Source organism: Antennarius striatus, chromosome 9 (genome assembly GCF_040054535.1).
Source record: "Antennarius striatus isolate MH-2024 chromosome 9, ASM4005453v1, whole genome shotgun sequence".
Classification (NCBI taxonomy): Eukaryota; Metazoa; Chordata; class Actinopteri; order Lophiiformes; family Antennariidae; genus Antennarius; species Antennarius striatus.
This window is the reverse complement of record NC_090784.1, coordinates 7,351,552-7,369,876: the sequence shown is the minus strand read 5'-3', so window position 1 is coordinate 7,369,876 and position 18,325 is coordinate 7,351,552. Positions and strand designations below refer to the sequence as shown.

The 18,325-nt window shown below is 40.9% G+C and overlaps 1 protein-coding gene, 1 long non-coding RNA gene and 1 other non-coding gene across 5 annotated transcripts; 2 read left to right on the top strand and 1 right to left on the bottom strand.

Moving 5' to 3' along the window:
• Nucleotides 1-289: 289 nt before the first annotated feature.
• Nucleotides 290-18,170, top strand: LOC137601225 (ATPase family AAA domain-containing protein 2-like). 3 transcript variants are annotated; one of them, XM_068323311.1, is made up of 30 exons: nt 290-604; nt 1,174-1,307; nt 3,394-3,449; nt 3,592-3,763; nt 4,094-4,175; nt 4,978-5,092; nt 5,834-6,016; nt 6,355-6,472; nt 6,672-6,686; nt 7,053-7,154; nt 7,598-7,706; nt 8,779-8,894; nt 9,065-9,239; nt 9,339-9,427; nt 10,745-10,904; nt 11,062-11,152; nt 11,300-11,477; nt 11,598-11,734; nt 11,935-12,061; nt 12,320-12,506; nt 13,072-13,257; nt 13,347-13,482; nt 14,991-15,187; nt 15,337-15,496; nt 15,625-15,747; nt 16,411-16,581; nt 16,661-17,215; nt 17,357-17,490; nt 17,639-17,767; nt 17,980-18,170. In XM_068323311.1, the coding sequence occupies exons 1-30, from the start codon at nt 410-412 to the stop codon at nt 18,010-18,012; spliced, it is 4,365 nt and encodes a 1,454-aa protein (XP_068179412.1). In that variant the 5' UTR covers nt 290-409; the 3' UTR covers nt 18,013-18,170. The 3 variants fall into 3 exon arrangements, with proteins under 3 accessions (XP_068179412.1, XP_068179411.1, XP_068179413.1); XM_068323310.1 differs by having other exon boundaries at nt 1,171-1,307; XM_068323312.1 differs by lacking the exon at nt 6,672-6,686 and having other exon boundaries at nt 1,171-1,307.
• Nucleotides 10,749-11,983, bottom strand: LOC137601226 (uncharacterized). Its single transcript, XR_011037045.1, has 5 exons — nt 11,848-11,983; nt 11,630-11,711; nt 11,372-11,464; nt 11,018-11,124; nt 10,749-10,889 (listed from the first exon to the last, which is right to left on the bottom strand). It is a non-coding gene; the product is annotated as an uncharacterized lncRNA (long non-coding RNA).
• On the top strand, nt 12,586-12,720 carry LOC137602192 (small nucleolar RNA SNORA5). Its single transcript, XR_011037142.1, has one exon. It is a non-coding gene; the product is annotated as a small nucleolar RNA SNORA5 (small nucleolar RNA).
• Nucleotides 18,171-18,325: the final 155 nt, after the last annotated feature.

Below are 18,325 nucleotides of genomic sequence, written 5' to 3'. Positions count from 1 at the left end.
TGAGCGCGCAATCATAAGCCGGTGGAAAAGCGCGCGTGTAGAGCAACCGGAAAACCTTTTCAAAACTTTTATATGTTTTCGCCTACGTTATGTTTCAGAAAATGAGTGGGACATCAGTGATTTCAAGATTTGACCAAAGATACGTTTTAAGTTGGTTGTGTGAAGAAATTAACATGTTAAAAACGGCATTGTGCACAATTCTGCTGGATCTATTTTTCTTCGCGGAGGCTGATCTGCTACGCCTCTTTGATGACGTTTATGGCGCCAGAAATCAAGGGTTCAGAGCGGAGGCAGTACCAGTCAGCTGGTAACGAGTCACTGTTGCTGCTATGTTATCGGGATCATAGCCGTTGAAAGAGTGGATCTTCGTCCGTTATTCGTGCTGGTGTGAGGTCGGGTCGAAGCCAAGATGGTGATACTACGCAGCAGCGGTCATGTCGGAGCTCAACCAGCGGCAACAACCCCAAAGAGGAGTATGGAGCTGGATTCAAGCTCGGAGTTTTTATCGCTGCTTCCCGCGTCGCAGAGAAAGTCGAGCCGTTTGACCCGGTCCTCCCGATCCCTGGATGGCAGCTTCAGCAGCCCCGAACACAACACGGCGAATGTGAGCGTGTAAACCTAGACCGCTACCGACCACTGGATAGCTAGAACCCTGGGATTTAGTCCGAAAATGTTGCTGTGCTACATTTAGCATGCTAGGCTAGCTAGCATGCCACGTTAGTTCGATGCTATCAGTCTTCAAAGACCCGTAATCTCTCCTATTCATGTGTAATGACAGTCCAGAAAAAGTGTTGGATTCGGTTTAGTTATTAAATAATGTGTTTATCTTACTGTTACTACTACATAGTGTGGTAATATAGTGTTATAATAAATGTATAATTTTAGACCAGTTGGTCGAGCATCTCTGTTCCTCATAGCAACGGAAGGGCTTTGAATGCATGAACCCTGAAGTACTGAGTGTAAATATTGTAAAGCAGAGCTCTGGTGGTCTGAGTTTATGTACAACTGAGTGACCTGAGTTCTGTTCAGCCTTACAAGTTAAATACAGTACCCTTCATCCTAGTCAATTATTGATTTGAGTTTCTGATTTAATTAAGCTCATACTTATTCCTTCTCTTTCTGCTGTAATGTCTGAACTCTTGTGACCGACACGGACCGGCTGATGTGAAGCAGGATGAGAGAAGTGGACCCCATCACACGCTCAGGACCCGAAGACAAAGAGTTAAACTGGAGGTCTCATTTTCTGAGATGGAACCAAAGGCCAGCTCCCCTCTGGATGAAGTCAAGGCTGGAGGACACTGTACCAGGTAAAGCTCCATTCTGTGGGATACTGGTCCTACTTACCGGTTGTTCATGGTATGTGCAGTCAAACAAAAAAAGATGACCAATCATCAAAATGCCAGGCATTCCTTGTCCTGTCAGCCCATTTTAACCCTATTTTAGCTGTTTTCTGGTACTTTTGATATTTGTCTGTATATACCACATTAAAATGATTAACATACCCATGCTTGGTATGTTATGTTATGAGGGTCATTAGCATGAGACACATCACCTGGGTCAATCTGCAGAGACAATCTTGTTGGGAATTTTGAATGGACATGATTATAAATGGGAGAAAGGTGATGTTGCAGACCACCACCACCCCCCCTCTGGTCAGAGATGGCTTCTCCACTTTGACGTGGATGGCCTCTTTCACTCTTCTCTCAAACCATTTATCTTCCTTGCCCAAGATCTGAACATCGGTGTCCTGAAATGAGTGTCCCTCTTCCTTGAGGTGAAGGAAGACTGCAGAGTCATGACCTGATGAGTTGGCTCTTCTGTGTTGAGCCAATGCGCCTGTGTAGTGGTTGTTTGGTTTCCCCCTATGTAGACATCTGAGCATTCCTCGTTGCATTTAACTGCATACACCAGATTTCTCTTCTGACTGTGGTGTGGGGTCTTTTGGGTGGACCAGTCTTTGTCGGAACAGATTGACTCAGGCGATGTGTCTCATGCTAATGATCCTCATCAGCATACAAAGGTGAAACCCACATTTCAGCGACCCCCTTTGACACCCCCACCAACAATCGTTGAGGAACCAGACGGGTTTCAATGACGGTCGTTGGAATGTGAATAGCACTGACCACACCCCACAGGGTTAATGAGGTGGGACATGATCAGCCACATTCAGAACTGAAGAAATCTCTTGGATGAGAGACAAAACGCCTTCAAGAACTTTCTTAACGCCCAGTGGATTGATTTAAACCGCTGTGGATAATCCGCAGAATTGAATTTGAGGGTTATACTGTGAACATTTTGTTACCTCTGATATTGTTAAAAGGAATTGGGAATATCAGATGTGTGTTTCAACTTCTCCTTGAGTCCTGTTAGCTGCTTATAGTCTATGTAGCGTTCTTTGTTCCCAAATGTTAAACACAGTTGAGGCTCATGTTACATTATGTGGCATCAATAATTGTCCTCATAAATTCCTGAGTTCCATCAGAGCTGCTTATAGTTGTATTTCAGAAGCTGAATGTTGAATGCTGTTTTTTCTGGGTAGTTCCTTCATCTTGGTAAGTCTATCATTACAGCTTTCAGTTTTTAGTGCAGCGATAATATTGCATATCATCTTTTGAAAAACCCTGGAGAGCAGCCTGGTGTGTACAATGTAGATCAGTGTTTCCCTTTAGAACACATGTGTCAAACTCAAGGCCCAGGGGCCAAATGCGACCCGCCACATCATCTTATGTGTCCCATGAGACCATAAAAGTTCAGAGTGTCTAAAATAAATGTCTCAAAAGTCAAAAGCGTGCTGTGACCATAAACTACATTTCCCACAATGCAGTAATTCATCCCTCTGACAAAAACGTTTGATGTTATTTTTCTTTATTCACTTGGATAATTTGATCTTTGATTGATGGAGTTCTGTGGGTTTCATAACCTGACAAATTAGAAGGATTTATGTTATGACAAGAGAAACAAGCAAACATATTTACTCTGTATAACTGTCATTTTTGTAACTTGAATAAGTAATAAATTCAGAGTTATTTAACATTATAGAGTACAGTAGTTACATTTATTTTACATTAGATTGAGTTACATTTAGTTACATTTATTAGTTACATCTGGCCCTTTGAGGACAGTCATTATTCTGATGTGGCCCTGGGTGGAAATGAGTTTGACACCCCTGCTTTAGAGTATGTTTATTTGTTGGCTAGTTGTTTGAATTGTGTAGATCTTGTATATTATTTTCCACATACAGCAGTATGTTTAACAAAAGTGGTTGGTTCAGTAAAATTGATTGGATCTACCACTATCCAGGTAGACAACTCTGGTGTTGAACCGGCCACCTTCCCGTTCTGAAGTGCTTGTGGACTGAACTGCTGTCCCCCGTTTCATGTGTTTCCTCTGCAGAAAATCCTCCAGGCTGCAGAGGCGAGGAAAGGCATCCAGTGGCAAGCAGCAAGCAGGTAACATTTTCTACAGTGTGAATTTTTTACCAAGATAACCAAAACTATTGCAGGATATAGCAAGAAAGAATATGTAGCTGTTTATTAGTTTTTTAATATTTGTTTATTAGTTATCTAACAAACTGCTTCCGTTGTTCCCTAGATGTTCCAGATGAAGTGGAAGGGTCGTCCACCCCCAAGAGAAGCCGCTTTAACTTACAGAGCAGAGATGAGGAAGAAGAGGAGGATCACTCAGTGCGACGCAGCTCCCGCATTACCCGATACAAGCTAAATTCCCGTAATCAGTCAGTACTTTATGACCGCCTCATCACCAAGTGAGTTCAGCAACATTCATTTAAGTACATTGTGGCTGCTAACCCACTGATGGAGTTCAGAATGTAACTGATTAGTTACCTCAAGTAGTACAAATACATTGACAAACACATTACATTGACGAACATTTGAGTTTTTCATTGTTTGTTGAAGGGAGGCGTGTTTAGCTGTGATGTTAGTAATGAAATGAAAAGTGGCGTGTGGTCTTTGGGAAGCTGGAGAGTGGATGTCATCATTCAAATTAACTTGAATAGATAGAGCCACCCTCAAACACAGTGGGCCACAAGTATGGATTTAAAGATGAGTAATGTTCTGTTTCTGATGCCTTTCAGCACTGCTGAAGCTGTTCTTCAGAAGATGGATGACATGCAGAAGATGAGGCGCAGACTGAGAGATAGAGACACTCAAGAAGAGGTACAGTAATCCCTCGCTTACTTGCGCTTCAAAATGCACGACTGCACTACATGTTGGATTCACGTGATACCGTAGGCGCGTGCTATTGGCTGACAGCGTCTGTGTGTGTGCTGCATTCCAAGACTCACGGTTCCTCCTGTGCCTTTCTCTAAATACAGTAGTGCTGTAAACAGTCTATAAGAGTGTGGGAAAAGGTAATACAGATAGACGGTAATTTATCATCAGTAGGGGGAGGGTTCATAAACGTTTAAATTACCGTAAATAATAAAATAGTTTGTCGCTATATCGCGGAATTTCGTTTTTCACGTTTGATCTTGGAACACATTAGCTGTGAGTAACGAGTAATTACTGTACTGTTCACACTGGGAGCATCATTTTAATTCCTAACATTGTGTTTTTAGAATTCCTGTGTCTGTGTGGATGATGTAGTTTTTTTACTGGCTGAAATGATTGCTTGAATAAATAGTGTGTGATATATATATATATATATATATATATATATATATATATCTGTAGTTTTTTTAAAATTTTCATTTAATATGTAGGCTATGCACATTTATTATATTTTCCTTCATCCTGACCTCACAGAGTAGCTTTTGCATTGGCCTTAATTGTGACTTGATTGCTGCAGGATATGTAGTGTAATTCATTTTACATTTTTATTTAGCTTATTTCAAAACTGTGTACTGCTACAAATGAGTAGCAGAGGAAACACCGCAGAGGGTAATTTTTCTGTTTTGTGATGTGTAACTGTCTGCAAAGTCATGAATTAGTCAACGTTGGATGTTATTTCTCTGAACAGCATGGTATGTACACCAGAGGCAGAATGAGAAGTGTCTCTGAGGACACTGAGGACTCTGATGACTTGTCTCTGAGGACAAGGGTGGACAGTAAAGACAAGGAGGAAGAGAAACAAGGTGAGATGGATTGCTTTAAATGACCACTTCAAATCGACTACATATCTAAAAGGAGTAGTGACTCTCAACAAGCAGCCCACAGGCCACATCTGTCCCATCAAAGCCTGTTTGGCCCTCAAGTATCTTCATATATATTGTTCTATAATCTGTGTAACAGCAGACAAACAAAAAGTCGGCCATCTTTCAAATGACAACACACTTTGTGCAGCTCCGGGTCATGCCCTGTCCGCTGCTATTGATGGATCTTTTCTGCCTGTAAAATGCAGTCTAAATTTTCTGTGGTAAATTTGCTCACATCAACGGAAGAATAATAATTATGTTTTATTAATAATAATAATAATAATAATACAATAATATTAAATCTTATATTTACACATAGATACAGGCCCAAGCATGTGCACACACACACACACACACACACACACACACACACACACTACCATCATCCAGTACATGCCTGTGACCGTGCAAGGGGGGACACACATGCTTTCCGGTGGTTTCTTCAAATCTGCTCATTTTAACATTTTTAAATATATTTGAAATTGTGAAGGAGATTTTTATGTCATTTGTCTCTGATGGATTAAGTTCTATCTCTTTTTTCCAGTAGGGGGAGCATCTCTTTCCTTGGGCGCCAGTGATCTAGTTTTTACGTGATCGTCCAGCCTTGGAGTGTCGCTGGTTGTTGCACATTTACTTGAACCAGTTCAGGAACCTAACTAGATTTTCCCCTTGAATTAACAGGAGAGGACGAGGTGGATCACGATGAGGAGGAAGATGGGGACGATGAGGAAGAGGAAGATGAAGAAGATGATGATGACGATGATGATGATGATGAAGATGGCGAGGATGAGGAAGAAGAGAATCATAGGCGTTATGACCTAAGACAGAGGAAGACTGTGGTCCGCTACGAGGCTCCACTAGACGGTAGTGCTTTAACCTCGCTTGTCTGTGATGCGCGTGAAAGATCTGAAACACTTGCAGGTTAAATTCAGTCAAACTTTTTTAATTACATTTATATTTTTATTACTAATTTGTAGCATTCCACTTGGTTTAATTTTATCTATTGATTCATTTTTTTTTTTTGAAGATTTCCACATACAAATTTACATGATTAAATATAACTAAACAGATTTGGCCCAAGGGAAAAACATCAGTGCCACAAAATATTTTATTTTCTGAATATTTCTGAATAAACGTTTATATTGTGTTTGACATGTTTACAAAACTTAAAAGTTTACTGAGGTGGGCTTTTGCTTTTCTAGAACCCAGAGAGCCCAGAAAGCGCAGCATGCACTTCAAGAACCACTCATCTCCCACCAGACGCAGATACAGATTCAGTTCCACAGCTCCCAGGAGCCCCTACAACAGGAGAACCAGCAGGTTAGTACGAGACATTTTAGAAATGTAACCTCTCCTATTCAGGGATGTATTTTCACACTAACACTTGGTTGTCTGATTCAGAATAGGCATAATGTAGCAGTTAGCAAATTTTGACTAATGCAGAATCCAGCACAGAATCTTGTCCTTAATCATTCTTAAATTTGTACATTTTTTTTCTTTCTCTTCACCCGACCCTCAGGAGTAGTTCAGAGAGGTAAGACTGTCAGTGTGTCTTTGTGTTTATTCTTGTTCTTTAAATTGTTTGTGTGTGCGGTCTGTTGATCCTAACATGATGTTATTGATAGGCGAGCACCAGTGGGGCATAGGGGATTCAAATCTTTAGATGGTAAACCTGAACCTGATTCTTGTTTAAACAATTTTTAATTAATAACAAAGACCCAGTGTTTGAAAAGGTGATTGTTTAACTTCGCTTTTGTCCAAGCCGTATTTCAATAATGTCTCCTCTGATTTGTAATCAATTTTTTGCTGCTGTCAACAATCAAATGTACGTGTGGTTGAGATTCTGTTTTGCAGATGAGCTTACTGTTGAATTGATAAAGAAGATCTTTTGCTTTTGCAGAAGGAGACATGCCATCCATAGTAGTGACTCCACGTCCTCATCTTCAGACGATGAGCAGTTCCAGAGACGGAGGAGTAAGAACAGGAGCAGGTCAGTCAACAGGTGAGTCCATGAGCTGCAGATGTCATACAGTACATGTACAGCCAGAAACAACAGCACGCGGCAGGTGTGAAAATACAAACTACTGTATATAAAGAAAAATGAAAAACTTGTTCCTTTAGGAATGGAACGCCATGTCTCCACTACTGACTCTTGTTTGACAATAATATGTTAATGAATGCTTCTATATTTATTTTGTAACTGTTTCTTGCCAAACTGTGAATATATGATCAGATGTTTGCAGTCTGTGGTACCCCATTTATTCATGCATGTAGCTATAGTTCAATGGTAGTCTCTCATTATAATTTACATGTACAGAGCAGGATCAGTGACTTCATTAACTTATATTGCTGTTAAGATTTATATTAGTGAACCAAACTTTCAAAAAATGAATCTGAAAATATTGATGTATTTATTAAGCTGCTCCTTCCTTGTTTTTTATACAGATGTCTGCCAATGAACCTCAGGAAAGAGGACCTGCTGGGGATCCACAAGGACAGGATGAAGATTGGTGCCAGCCTTGCTGATGTAGACCCAATGCAAATCGACAGGACGGTGAGCTGCACTGATGAGTGATGAATACCTACACACAGATGTCTTTAAAACATTTGTTGACATGATGAAGCTTTTCTGACATACAGTAATCCCTTGCTTATACGCGCTTCAAGATGCGCAGCTTCACTACATCGCAGATTTTAGTGGGGAGTCACGTACGTACGTGCTATTGGCTGACAGCGTCTGTGTGTGCGCTGCGTTCTGAGACTCATGGTTCATCCTGCAACTTTTCATCAATACAAAATGTTTTAAATGTGATAACCCGTGTTCTGTTGTGTGTGTGTGGCCCTGAGTTGGCCTACGTGTGTGTGTTCTGCATGGGTTAGAGACTGAGAACATGGCGAGAGTGTGAGCGGGAGATCGTTGGCAGTTCTTTTGTTCCTTGTTAATCCTGGAAGCCAAATAAAGACCATCAAGGAATATTGTGTGTGTCATCCTTGCGCACAATATTCTTATTTTACTGTATTTAAAATATAAAACAATATAGCAGAATACCTGTTGCTTCTTCAAAATTATTGGCATGTAGGTATTAACTTTTTAATATACAGTAATCATTCGTTAGTCACAGTTAATGCGTTCTAGGACCACCCGCAAATAACAAAATCCTGCGATACAGCAACAAGCAATTTCCTCCGGGATTAATAAAGTATATCTATCTATCTATCTATCTATCTATCAAGCTATTTATTTTATTATTTATGGTAATTTAAATGTTTATGAACCCTCCCCATACTGATATTAAACCACCTTCTCTCTGTATTACCTTTCCTCACTTTCTTGTTGACTGTTTAAAACACTTTTAAGTGTGTCTTTAATACACAAAAGTGTGCTGCGTTCTGTGAGTCTTGGAACACAGCATACTTCCGGATGCTGTCAGCCAATAGAATGCACGTACGGTATCACGTGACTGCCTACTAAAAATCTGCGACGTAGTGAAGCTACCTATCTTGAAGCGGTAATACGCTAGGGATTATTGTAAACAGATTGACAGCTTTCTCTAATTTTTCAATTGTAACTACTGTAACAATAATGTCGTTACCGGTGTGGAGAAGTAACAATATTTAACATCTAGGTACGATTTGATGGCATCGGAGGTTTGAGCAGGCACATCTCAGCTCTGAAGGAGATGGTCGTCTTCCCGCTTCTCTACCCAGAAGTCTTTGAGAGGTTCAAAATACAGCCTCCCAGGTAAACAATGGGTCTGTTGATAGCGGTGCGTCCATGTTTTCTGGGCTCGTCCAATCTCTTATTTACCATTACTTATCAATCTATTTGGCTTGATTGTTGGGATGCATTTGCCATATAAACAGTTAAAACACCCAATAAAAATGTTCCTCATTTTTTCTCTTTGTCTGTAGGGGCTGTCTGTTTTATGGTCCTCCAGGCACAGGGAAAACCCTTGTAGCTAGAGCGTTGGCCAACGAGTGCAGCCAGGGCGAAAGAAAGGTGTCTTTCTTCATGAGGAAAGGGGCTGACTGCCTCAGCAAGTGGGTAGGAGAGTCTGAGAGACAGCTACGCCTGCTTTTTGATCAGGTACACGAAACTCACTGTGAAAGCGAACCTGTTGATTCTGTCGGTGACTGCACATGTTCCAGTCTGAAAGACATCTGTCAACTGTCAAATTCATTGTAGGCGTACCAGATGCGTCCCTCCATCATCTTCTTTGATGAAATCGATGGTCTGGCTCCAGTCAGATCGAGCCGTCAGGACCAGATCCACAGGTGAGCAACACAACTTTCTTTCAGGCAGAATGTAAGCCTCAATCGTGACATTCATATCATTTTGAAAAATGGGTCATCGTCTGGATTGGCATTAGTCAACAATAGCATGATTAATCAGCACTACCAGGCCACAGTTTCTGTAGGTCCCAGGTACAGATCAGGTAGGAGGCCATGCTGGAGCGTGACCGTCTGATCTGGACACCTGGTTTTACACTGATTGTTACTTATAGCAGGAGACAAAAGGCTGACGTGATTCAAATTTCAGATGTTATCAATTAAATATTTTTTACATTTGATTTACACAGCAAACATGTTATGTTGCACCGTACCCAGTGTTTAGATGAGGTTTAGCTTGTTTAATAAGGTCCTGACCTGATGTGGTGCTATAAAGAATATAAAATGAAATAAAGTGAACCTGACCGGTTCACAGCAATGAAGTACAATTAATGTAGATGACATACTTACCTACTTTGTGATAACAATTCCAGTGACAATGATTTAAAATGAAAATTCTTTTTCTCTAAGGCGTTAAGCAGTTTTCTGAAAATTTTGCTCGGGGGTTAAAGTCTGTGTGCTCACTTCAAAATTTTTAACCGTGTGGTAATTAAGAAAACTTGTTCGGCTTGAACAGTGATGTGCATTTACACACGCACACACACACACACACACACACACACACACACACACACACACACACACACACACACAAGCATTTGGCAAAAAACTTGCCATCAGTTACAGTTAACTTCTGTTTACACAACGGTTGTTTGCATGACTTGACTGCCGTTTGACAGAACTGCAGGTTTTAGTTTGTGGTCTTCTGAAAATGCAACTGTTCCACGTACAATAAGAAAGATTAAACTGGTGATGTGGTTTTGATGTTCTCAGCCACACCCTGATAGAACACGTGGTGTGTTAATTTGCTGTTGTCTGTCGCTGCTGGCCCTGCATTCTGCACATTTTATTCTACGCATCATTTTTGCTGATCCCGTGCACAAGGATCTTAATGTTATATGAATTCAGAAGTTTTTTTAAAAAGTTAAGAAAAAACTTGCAGGACCTCGGTGTTGTGTACAGTGAAGCGCGTGGATGCGGCTTCACAAACATATTACTCACAAACAGTATCAGCAGCTTTCATTGGGGATGTGGGAGACAGTATCTTTTCCAAGGATGCAATGGTAGTGAGGATTAAACCTGTGATTTATATTCCCATACAATCATTCCAGTTTATCAACTCTGTGCACTGCAGATATATCCTCATTCTTTAAAGGAGATAAGAGGGACCAGCTAGAACACATCTTCTCTCCGTCTCTGCAGTTCCATCGTATCGACGCTGTTGGCCCTCATGGATGGATTAGACTCCAGAGGAGAGGTCGTTGTGATTGGAGCAACAAACAGACTGGACTCCATCGACCCAGCTCTGAGAAGACCCGGACGCTTCGACCGAGAGTTCCTCTTTGGCCTACCGGACAGAGAGGTGGGAAACTGCATGACAGACAGAATTACTGAACCGACTTGGTTGTTGCACTCGATGAGTGCACTCTAATGATTTTAGGCTGCAACAATAGAAGGCTTTCAGCTTGTACTTACTGGGCCTGCAGCCTAAAATGCTGTAATGTTGTTTTGTATGGCAGGCAAGAAAGGATATTTTGAAGATCCACACCAGACAATGGACTCCTCAGCCATCACACACTTTTCTAGAAGAATTGGCAGATAAATGTGTTGGTATGTTTGTTTCATGGAAACTATTGTGAGCCCAGGATAATACCTCTCTTCAAACCCATCTCCATCTCCACCCAGATACTTTTTACAGTAGACATTACTACAAAGTCTTAGCGTCAACATGTTGTAACAATGTGTGTTTACTACCAGGTTATTGTGGAGCAGATATCAAGGCAGTGTGTTCAGAGGCTGCCCTCTGTGCACTAAGGCGTCGCTACCCACAAATCTACTCTTCATCACAGAAGCTTGTGCTTGATGTGAACTCCATAGCCATCACCAGCAAAGACTTCCTGTCTGCCATGTCTAAGATGGTGCCTGCATCACAGAGGTACAAGAAAGCAAGAATACAATAAATATGTAACACTTAAACAGAATGCTGTTTTGTTTTTCTTATATTTCCAGTTCCTGGTTACTGTTTGTATTGATACATGCTAATTGTGATTCTTAGGGCAGTAGTTTCACCAGCTAAGGCCCTCATACCTGCCATCCTTCCTCTGCTGAGTGCTGCCCTGCAGGATATTCTCCAAACTGTTGGTCGAGTGTTCCCACATGCTGAACACAGCTTAAAAAAGAAGAGAGAAAAAGGTTCAGTCAGGCATCATTTTGATCTTTTGGTCTGTTTTGTATTAAGTTATTCTAGTGTTCATGTGCTCTATTCATGGTCATGTATTCAATTTAATTTAGGAAATTTATTTTGCCTTTGTCCCTGAGCAGTGTGCACTTAGATGAAGTTGGCAAATGATCAGTCAGGCGACGGGACTAACTGCTGTACTCTGTGTTTCCAGATGTGGTTTGTGGTCTGTCGGAGGATGATCTCATGCTCAGTGAGGATGAGGACTCAGAGGTCTTCTCCGTTGGACAGATATCTATTTCTCAATTCAAAACACCCTCTGTAAAGAGACACCTCAACAGGTTGGTAAACAATAATGGGTTAGGGTTAGGGTTGTTTAATTTCTGAATCAAAATGTTACTTGTAACTCTACTTATAGGAGAACATATTGATCCACGCCACCGCCTCCTTTTATCCTTATTTTAATGAGAATCACGTGAGCTGTGTGGTGTCCCAGTGACCTAAATTTTCAGGAAAATTAAATCCACCACAAAAAAGTAAATCTGAACATGCCTACGACTTGATTCATCTCAGTGTCAATGTCCTTTCTCCTTATGTAGAAGCGTGGTGAGCCACCCGACCTCCTACCGTCCTCGTCTCCTGTTAGAGGGTAGACCAGGTTCAGGTCAAAGCTCCTACTTGGCTCCAGCCATCCTCCATGCACTGGAGAAATTCACGGTGTACACGCTGGACGTGGCTGTGTTGTTTGGAGCAAGCGCAACTGCTCCTGAAGAGAGTTGTGCCCAGGTAATGAAATACTACGCAGGGGTGAAAAAAAACAAAAATTCACAGAGAATTGTGGTTGTCCAGAGGTGTTTTCTTGTCTTGCAGCTTTGTCAAATTCAGTGTGTTCCTTGCAGTGGACTTCACTGGCCAATATAGCTGCGACAGAGACTGTAGTTTATGGGCCCCGCCCCCTGATACTGTGGGAAGCGGGGATAAAAATGTGCTGCAGACAGTTACCCATACGTGTAACTCAAACGATGTATGGAAGTTGCTTATTTAGGACCAGTTGTAAGAATACTTCCAACTACAATACAGTTTACAGTGATATGTAAAATACATATCTACACATAGGAGTAAAAGTTTTTTTTTGTATTTTTACGTCTCAAAAACATTCTAAGTGATAAAATCTATAGAAACAACAGATGATTTATGTATTAGTCTCCTCATCATGCATTAAATCATACTTGTCTATGACATCATACTGATCCCCATCTGTTGTTCTAGCATGTGCTTTTACTGTAGATGTACAGTACATCTTAATTTTTATAAATACCCATGCCATATATGATTATTTCCTGTATTGCAGATTTTTGTTGAAGCAAAGCGGACCTCCCCCAGTATCCTGTACGTCCCTCACATTGGACAGTGGTGGGAGACCGTGGGCCCAGCTCTAAGAGCCACCTTTCTCAGCCTACTCGGCTCCATTCCAGCTTTTGCTCCTATATTCCTTCTTGCTACTTGCAACCTGCAGTACGATCAACTCAGCGTGGAGGTATTGAAGGAACATCAGATGAAAAGCGTGTTTTCATATTAAATAATTCTCCCTTATGTACAACTTTTTTCTCATCTTTCTTTTCTCAGGTACAGGAGTTGTTCCGGGATGAATATGGAGAAGTTTTTCATGTTCAAGTCCCCAGCAGTAGAGAAAGAAGAAACTTCTTTGAGGACCTCATCCTTAATCAAGCTGCGAAGGCCCCCACCTCAAAAAAGAAAGCTGGTGAGACTTACCGTATTTATTCGACTATAACGCGGACATGTGTATCCCTAATTTTCGATTAAAAATCGGTATAAAATTTTGTTTCACTTTTTCTCGGCTCAGACAAAGCATTGCAAGTGCCAAACATTGTTAAACACGTGCGTCCATGATAAAAATCATTTATTGACAACGTAAACTATGAATACAGTACCGAAATAAAATTAACTATATTTACCGGTATTTAAAATCCTTCAAAGTCCGATTCATCATCAGATACACCAGCAATGCTTACCGGTAACTCACATTTCAGTGTGGCCGAGGCGAGGAAAGGAAATGAAGAGACAAGGCGTAGCTAATAAAATGCTAATCAATAATCAAATATCATACGTCACAGCGGATAATAAGAATTCTCGGAAATGACACCATCTGACAAGGTCTGCTGATGACGCATTTGATTATTGAATACCATTTCCTTAGATACGCCTCGCCTCTGCAGGAGTGATGCGCATGAGCCATCATGAATTACCGGTATTTATTTTAGATCGCCCACGCAAATGATTTGGATACTGTTACTAAAAATCGACCATGGACGTTTTGTGGGTCGAGAGATGTGGTTGCATTCAATGTTTTGCGATTGTGGTCAGCGATATCTTCGACAAATAAGTCATTGCGCAAATAATACTGTATACTGATACATCTAAGCGTGTCACCCCAGCCCTCGTTTATAACGCGCACCCAAACTTTGAGTTCTTTTTTAGGTATAAAATTTTGCACGTTATACTCAAATAAATACGGTATGTCTAATTTAAGTTAGCTCTGCATCGTTCAGCACTAATACTTGGTGGAAAACGCCAATGGCAGTATTGCATGTTCTTAACAGTTTGAAGTCATTGAAAACACCAGTAAGTCATTCAGAATCTACCACTGAGAGTTGTCCTGTGTCACACGACAGTGATTTTATTCATTTCCTAACTGGAACATATGTAGTTAAATTGTGGAGTGTTGGACCAATACCACACTGTGCTATCTCTTTGTCAAATAGTTGGATTTGTGAACTGCAGGCTAGAAGGAAAGCATGAGCTGAAATGGGGTGACTAAATAACACTTTGTGACATCGTGTTACTTGTAGCTTCATGATCTCTTATTTTATATGCTTTTCATTTTCACAGTAATGGCACTTATAGGACAGACCACCTACTTTGACTGTTTTTTAGGATCGTTTCACAGAAAGTGGACTTACCATAGAGTTGTGTGACTCTAGCTGCACATACAGCTCAAATTCATATGGCATCCCTATGAACACACAAAATATATGAATCCAGTTAGGGAAGAAAATCCCATCATAATTTTAAATCAATGTTTTTTTGTTGGATGATAAACGGCTTATTTAAGTAGGGAATTCAGTTGGGTTGCATCACAACACTGGATTGTGGGTAACTCAATCCAGTATGTAAATGTGTGGACAGTGGACCCTTAGTTCATTTAATTTATCACTTTGTGTATTAATCCCTCACTTCTTCTTTTTTCAGTGCTGAATGCTTTGCAGATACTTCCTGTTGCTCCTCCGCCTCCACCACGTGAACTGACCAAAGAGGAGACCCAGCGATTAGAAGAGCAGGAGGAAAATACCCTCAGAGAGCTCCGCCTCTTCCTGCGTGACGTCACCAATCGCCTTTCCCAAGATAAACGCTTCAAGGCTTTTACAAAGCCTGTGCATTTAGAAGAGGTAGCTGTTCCATTGGTAGCTTATCCTCAGAAAGCCTTATCCGAAGCTGAGTCACCAGATAATACCTAGACTCATCGGGGTTGTTGTGTTATTATATACATTACTCCTAGTAATCCCCACTCACAGCAGCCTCTTTGTCATGTGTTAAGGTACCAGATTACGCTGAGGTGATCAAGAAGCCCATGGACCTGTCAACAGTTCTCTCCAAGGTTGATCTCCATCAGTATGAGACAGTCAAGGAGTTCCTGCAAGATGTGGATCTCATCTGGCAGAATGCCCTCGAATACAACCCGGACAGAGACCCCTCGGGTACGTCAATAATAACAACAACAACCACCATATGATGCTGATGGAAAAAATATAAACCACAACATTTATTGTAAACTGATGATATTGCAACAGTTTTTTTCTTATTCAAGCGTGTTTGTTTCCTGCAGACCGTCAGATTCGCCACAGAGCATGTGCGCTGAAAGACACGGTGCACGCCATCATTGCTGATGAACTAGATGAAGATTTTGAAAAGATTTGTGAAGAGATGAAAATATCACGCCAAAGAAGAGGTAGATTTTGTGTGTGTGTGAGCACGTGTGTGTGCATGTGTGTGTGCACGTGGGTGTTTGCGCACACAAGAAAGAAAGAGAATGATGGAAGACTAGTTATACTAGTTCCAGTGCTTGGATCACATTGACACACTACGAGTTTGGATCACTTTAATTACCCAATGATTGACTAAAATACTAATGTATAGGTAGTAAGTGGCTTTTTGGGGAGGTCAAATGTAACGTTCACAGTGAGGATGTTACTTGTGACTGTTTTGTATCCTAACTGAGGAACAGAAGGGGAGATAATAACCGTGTTTCACTGAATGTCTGACTACATGGAAACCTTGGTGACATTTATGGATCTTTTGTGCTGTGTGGTTGAAGATATGTGTGAAGAATCACTGTTTTAGCTTCTTTGTGTTTTCTCTGAATCACATTTATTAGTTTCACATGTGAACACAAAAGATTTGACCGTTTTTTGTTGTGCTCAAGGAATTTAACAGACAAAGAATTAGTCACCACAAGCTCATTGGTTCTCCTCTTTTTGGGCCTCAGGTGACTCATTCTTTCCACTGTAAGATGAAAATAGCATTGTCACACTGTTTGTGACACGAGATTTTGCTTTTAATTCTACCATATTCTTCAGTTTTCACGAGAGGTATTGTGCTTTCTCAACCTTAGGTTGCTCTGCTGTCCGTTTTCCTCCCGCCTTCTACCACGTCCTTCCTAAACAATCCAAACCTATTGAGGCCAAGACCCCTGACTCAACCCAACAAAAAGAACTGGCTAGCCCTGCCACTGCAGTTTCCCCTAAAACAAGTGTCTCTGGAGTTGCAGTGCTTAAAAACACAGGTAAAGACTGCAGTAGAAAAACAAAATCACAATCATCACAGTATCAAAAAATAAAATCCTTCCCTGTTTGTTACTCCAGCCCAGAAGAGGAAACGAAGGAAAAGTCGCTGGTCCACTGGCTCATATGCAAAGAAGAAGTCTACCTCCCTACTTCATGCATCCAAGAATGATTCTCGTATGGAGTCTGATGAGGAAGATGGAGATGATGACAATGAAGAGTTTGAGAAGGGAGCGGGAACAGAGTATGATGAGGGGAATAAACGAAAGGAGCATGTGGTGGTCGATGCAGAGTCAAGGCCTGCACTAGCTCAGAAAGATAAAGGTGAAGAAGATCAACGACAGTTAGAAGAGAACGGAGTGTTGACAAAGGCAGGAAATGAGACCAGTGAAAGAATTTCTGTGACCACTGACCAGGAAAGCCACACTAAGACACAGACAGATACCCAGGGACAGTCCAACACAGAGGGTGGTGGTGAAACTAATGAGCAGAACCTGAAAGAAACCAAGAACAACAAGGTTGTTATTAGAGATGAGGCAGAACAAAACAGCTCTGCTGAACCATTGGAGGCTGAAACAACAGAAATGTCACGTGCAGACGTACCCGAAGCTACCAGACCGGAGGATGCAGTCACAGGTTGGGGCATTGACATACATCTTATATAGAGCCTTACCCTTTTAACTTCACGTGTGAAGGAAACATTAAGAGGAATGCAGATTAATTCCTAAGTAAAGAAAGCTTCAACAAGTGTGTGTCAATGTGTGTGCGGTACCTCAGGGCGGAGCTTGCGGAGCGTGTCTCGATCTCTGAAGAACGGCGTGCTGCAGCAGCAGACGATCAGCACGGACAAGGCTCTGCAGATCCTGGACCAGGAAATTCCTCCTCTGGTGGTGGACAGAGAGAAATTACAGGTGTGGTAGTGATACTGTGTTAGTCCTCCTGTAGTTACTGGACAGTTTTTTTCAGCATCATGACCTTCCTGTACTGCTGGGCTTTTTTACAATATACAGTATATGATTATTCTTTATATTAATAGCTCATCTATGCTCGTTTCTTCAGGGGCTGTTGGAGCAAGTAGTCACCAAGACAAATGGCTATGAAGTCTGCAAGCTGGAGAAAATATATGCCCTCCTCTGTCAGAGCATCTATAGGCACAGACGGGACTATGATAAAACAGTACTAATAAAGGTTAGTGTTCAAGTCATGCCTACAAGCCCAAAATCAGTGCCTTGATATGTCAAAACTATTTTATGAGTAGGATTGAAAGATGATAGTAAATGTTAGCCATTACATAGACTAGTTCAATTATTATCAGTTTAACCTATAACTGTTCTGTATACTCCCACCCTAAATATTCAATGTTTCTAATTTATACTTCTTTCCTCCTATTTTCTGATTAGGAGCTGGAACAAGAGATCGAAGACTTCTGTTGACTCTTCTACAGGAACACTGTGATCATTTCTATCATTTTAGTGGTGTAAATATACAAACACTGGTTCTATTTTCTTAGAAACCTACAGGCTTTTCTATTTGTGCATTAGCTAAATCATTGTATTACTATGATTGTTTATAGTTAATTAAAATGATTTCCTCTAAATATCTCTGTGCCTTTTTTTATTGTGTTTATGAAGTTTAGAGTGACTGAAGAATGAAATTTCATAAATGCAGTTTGACTTTGGGTGTAATTCTGATTTAATTCAATAATAATAATAAATAATAATAATAATAATCCTTTATTGTCCCACA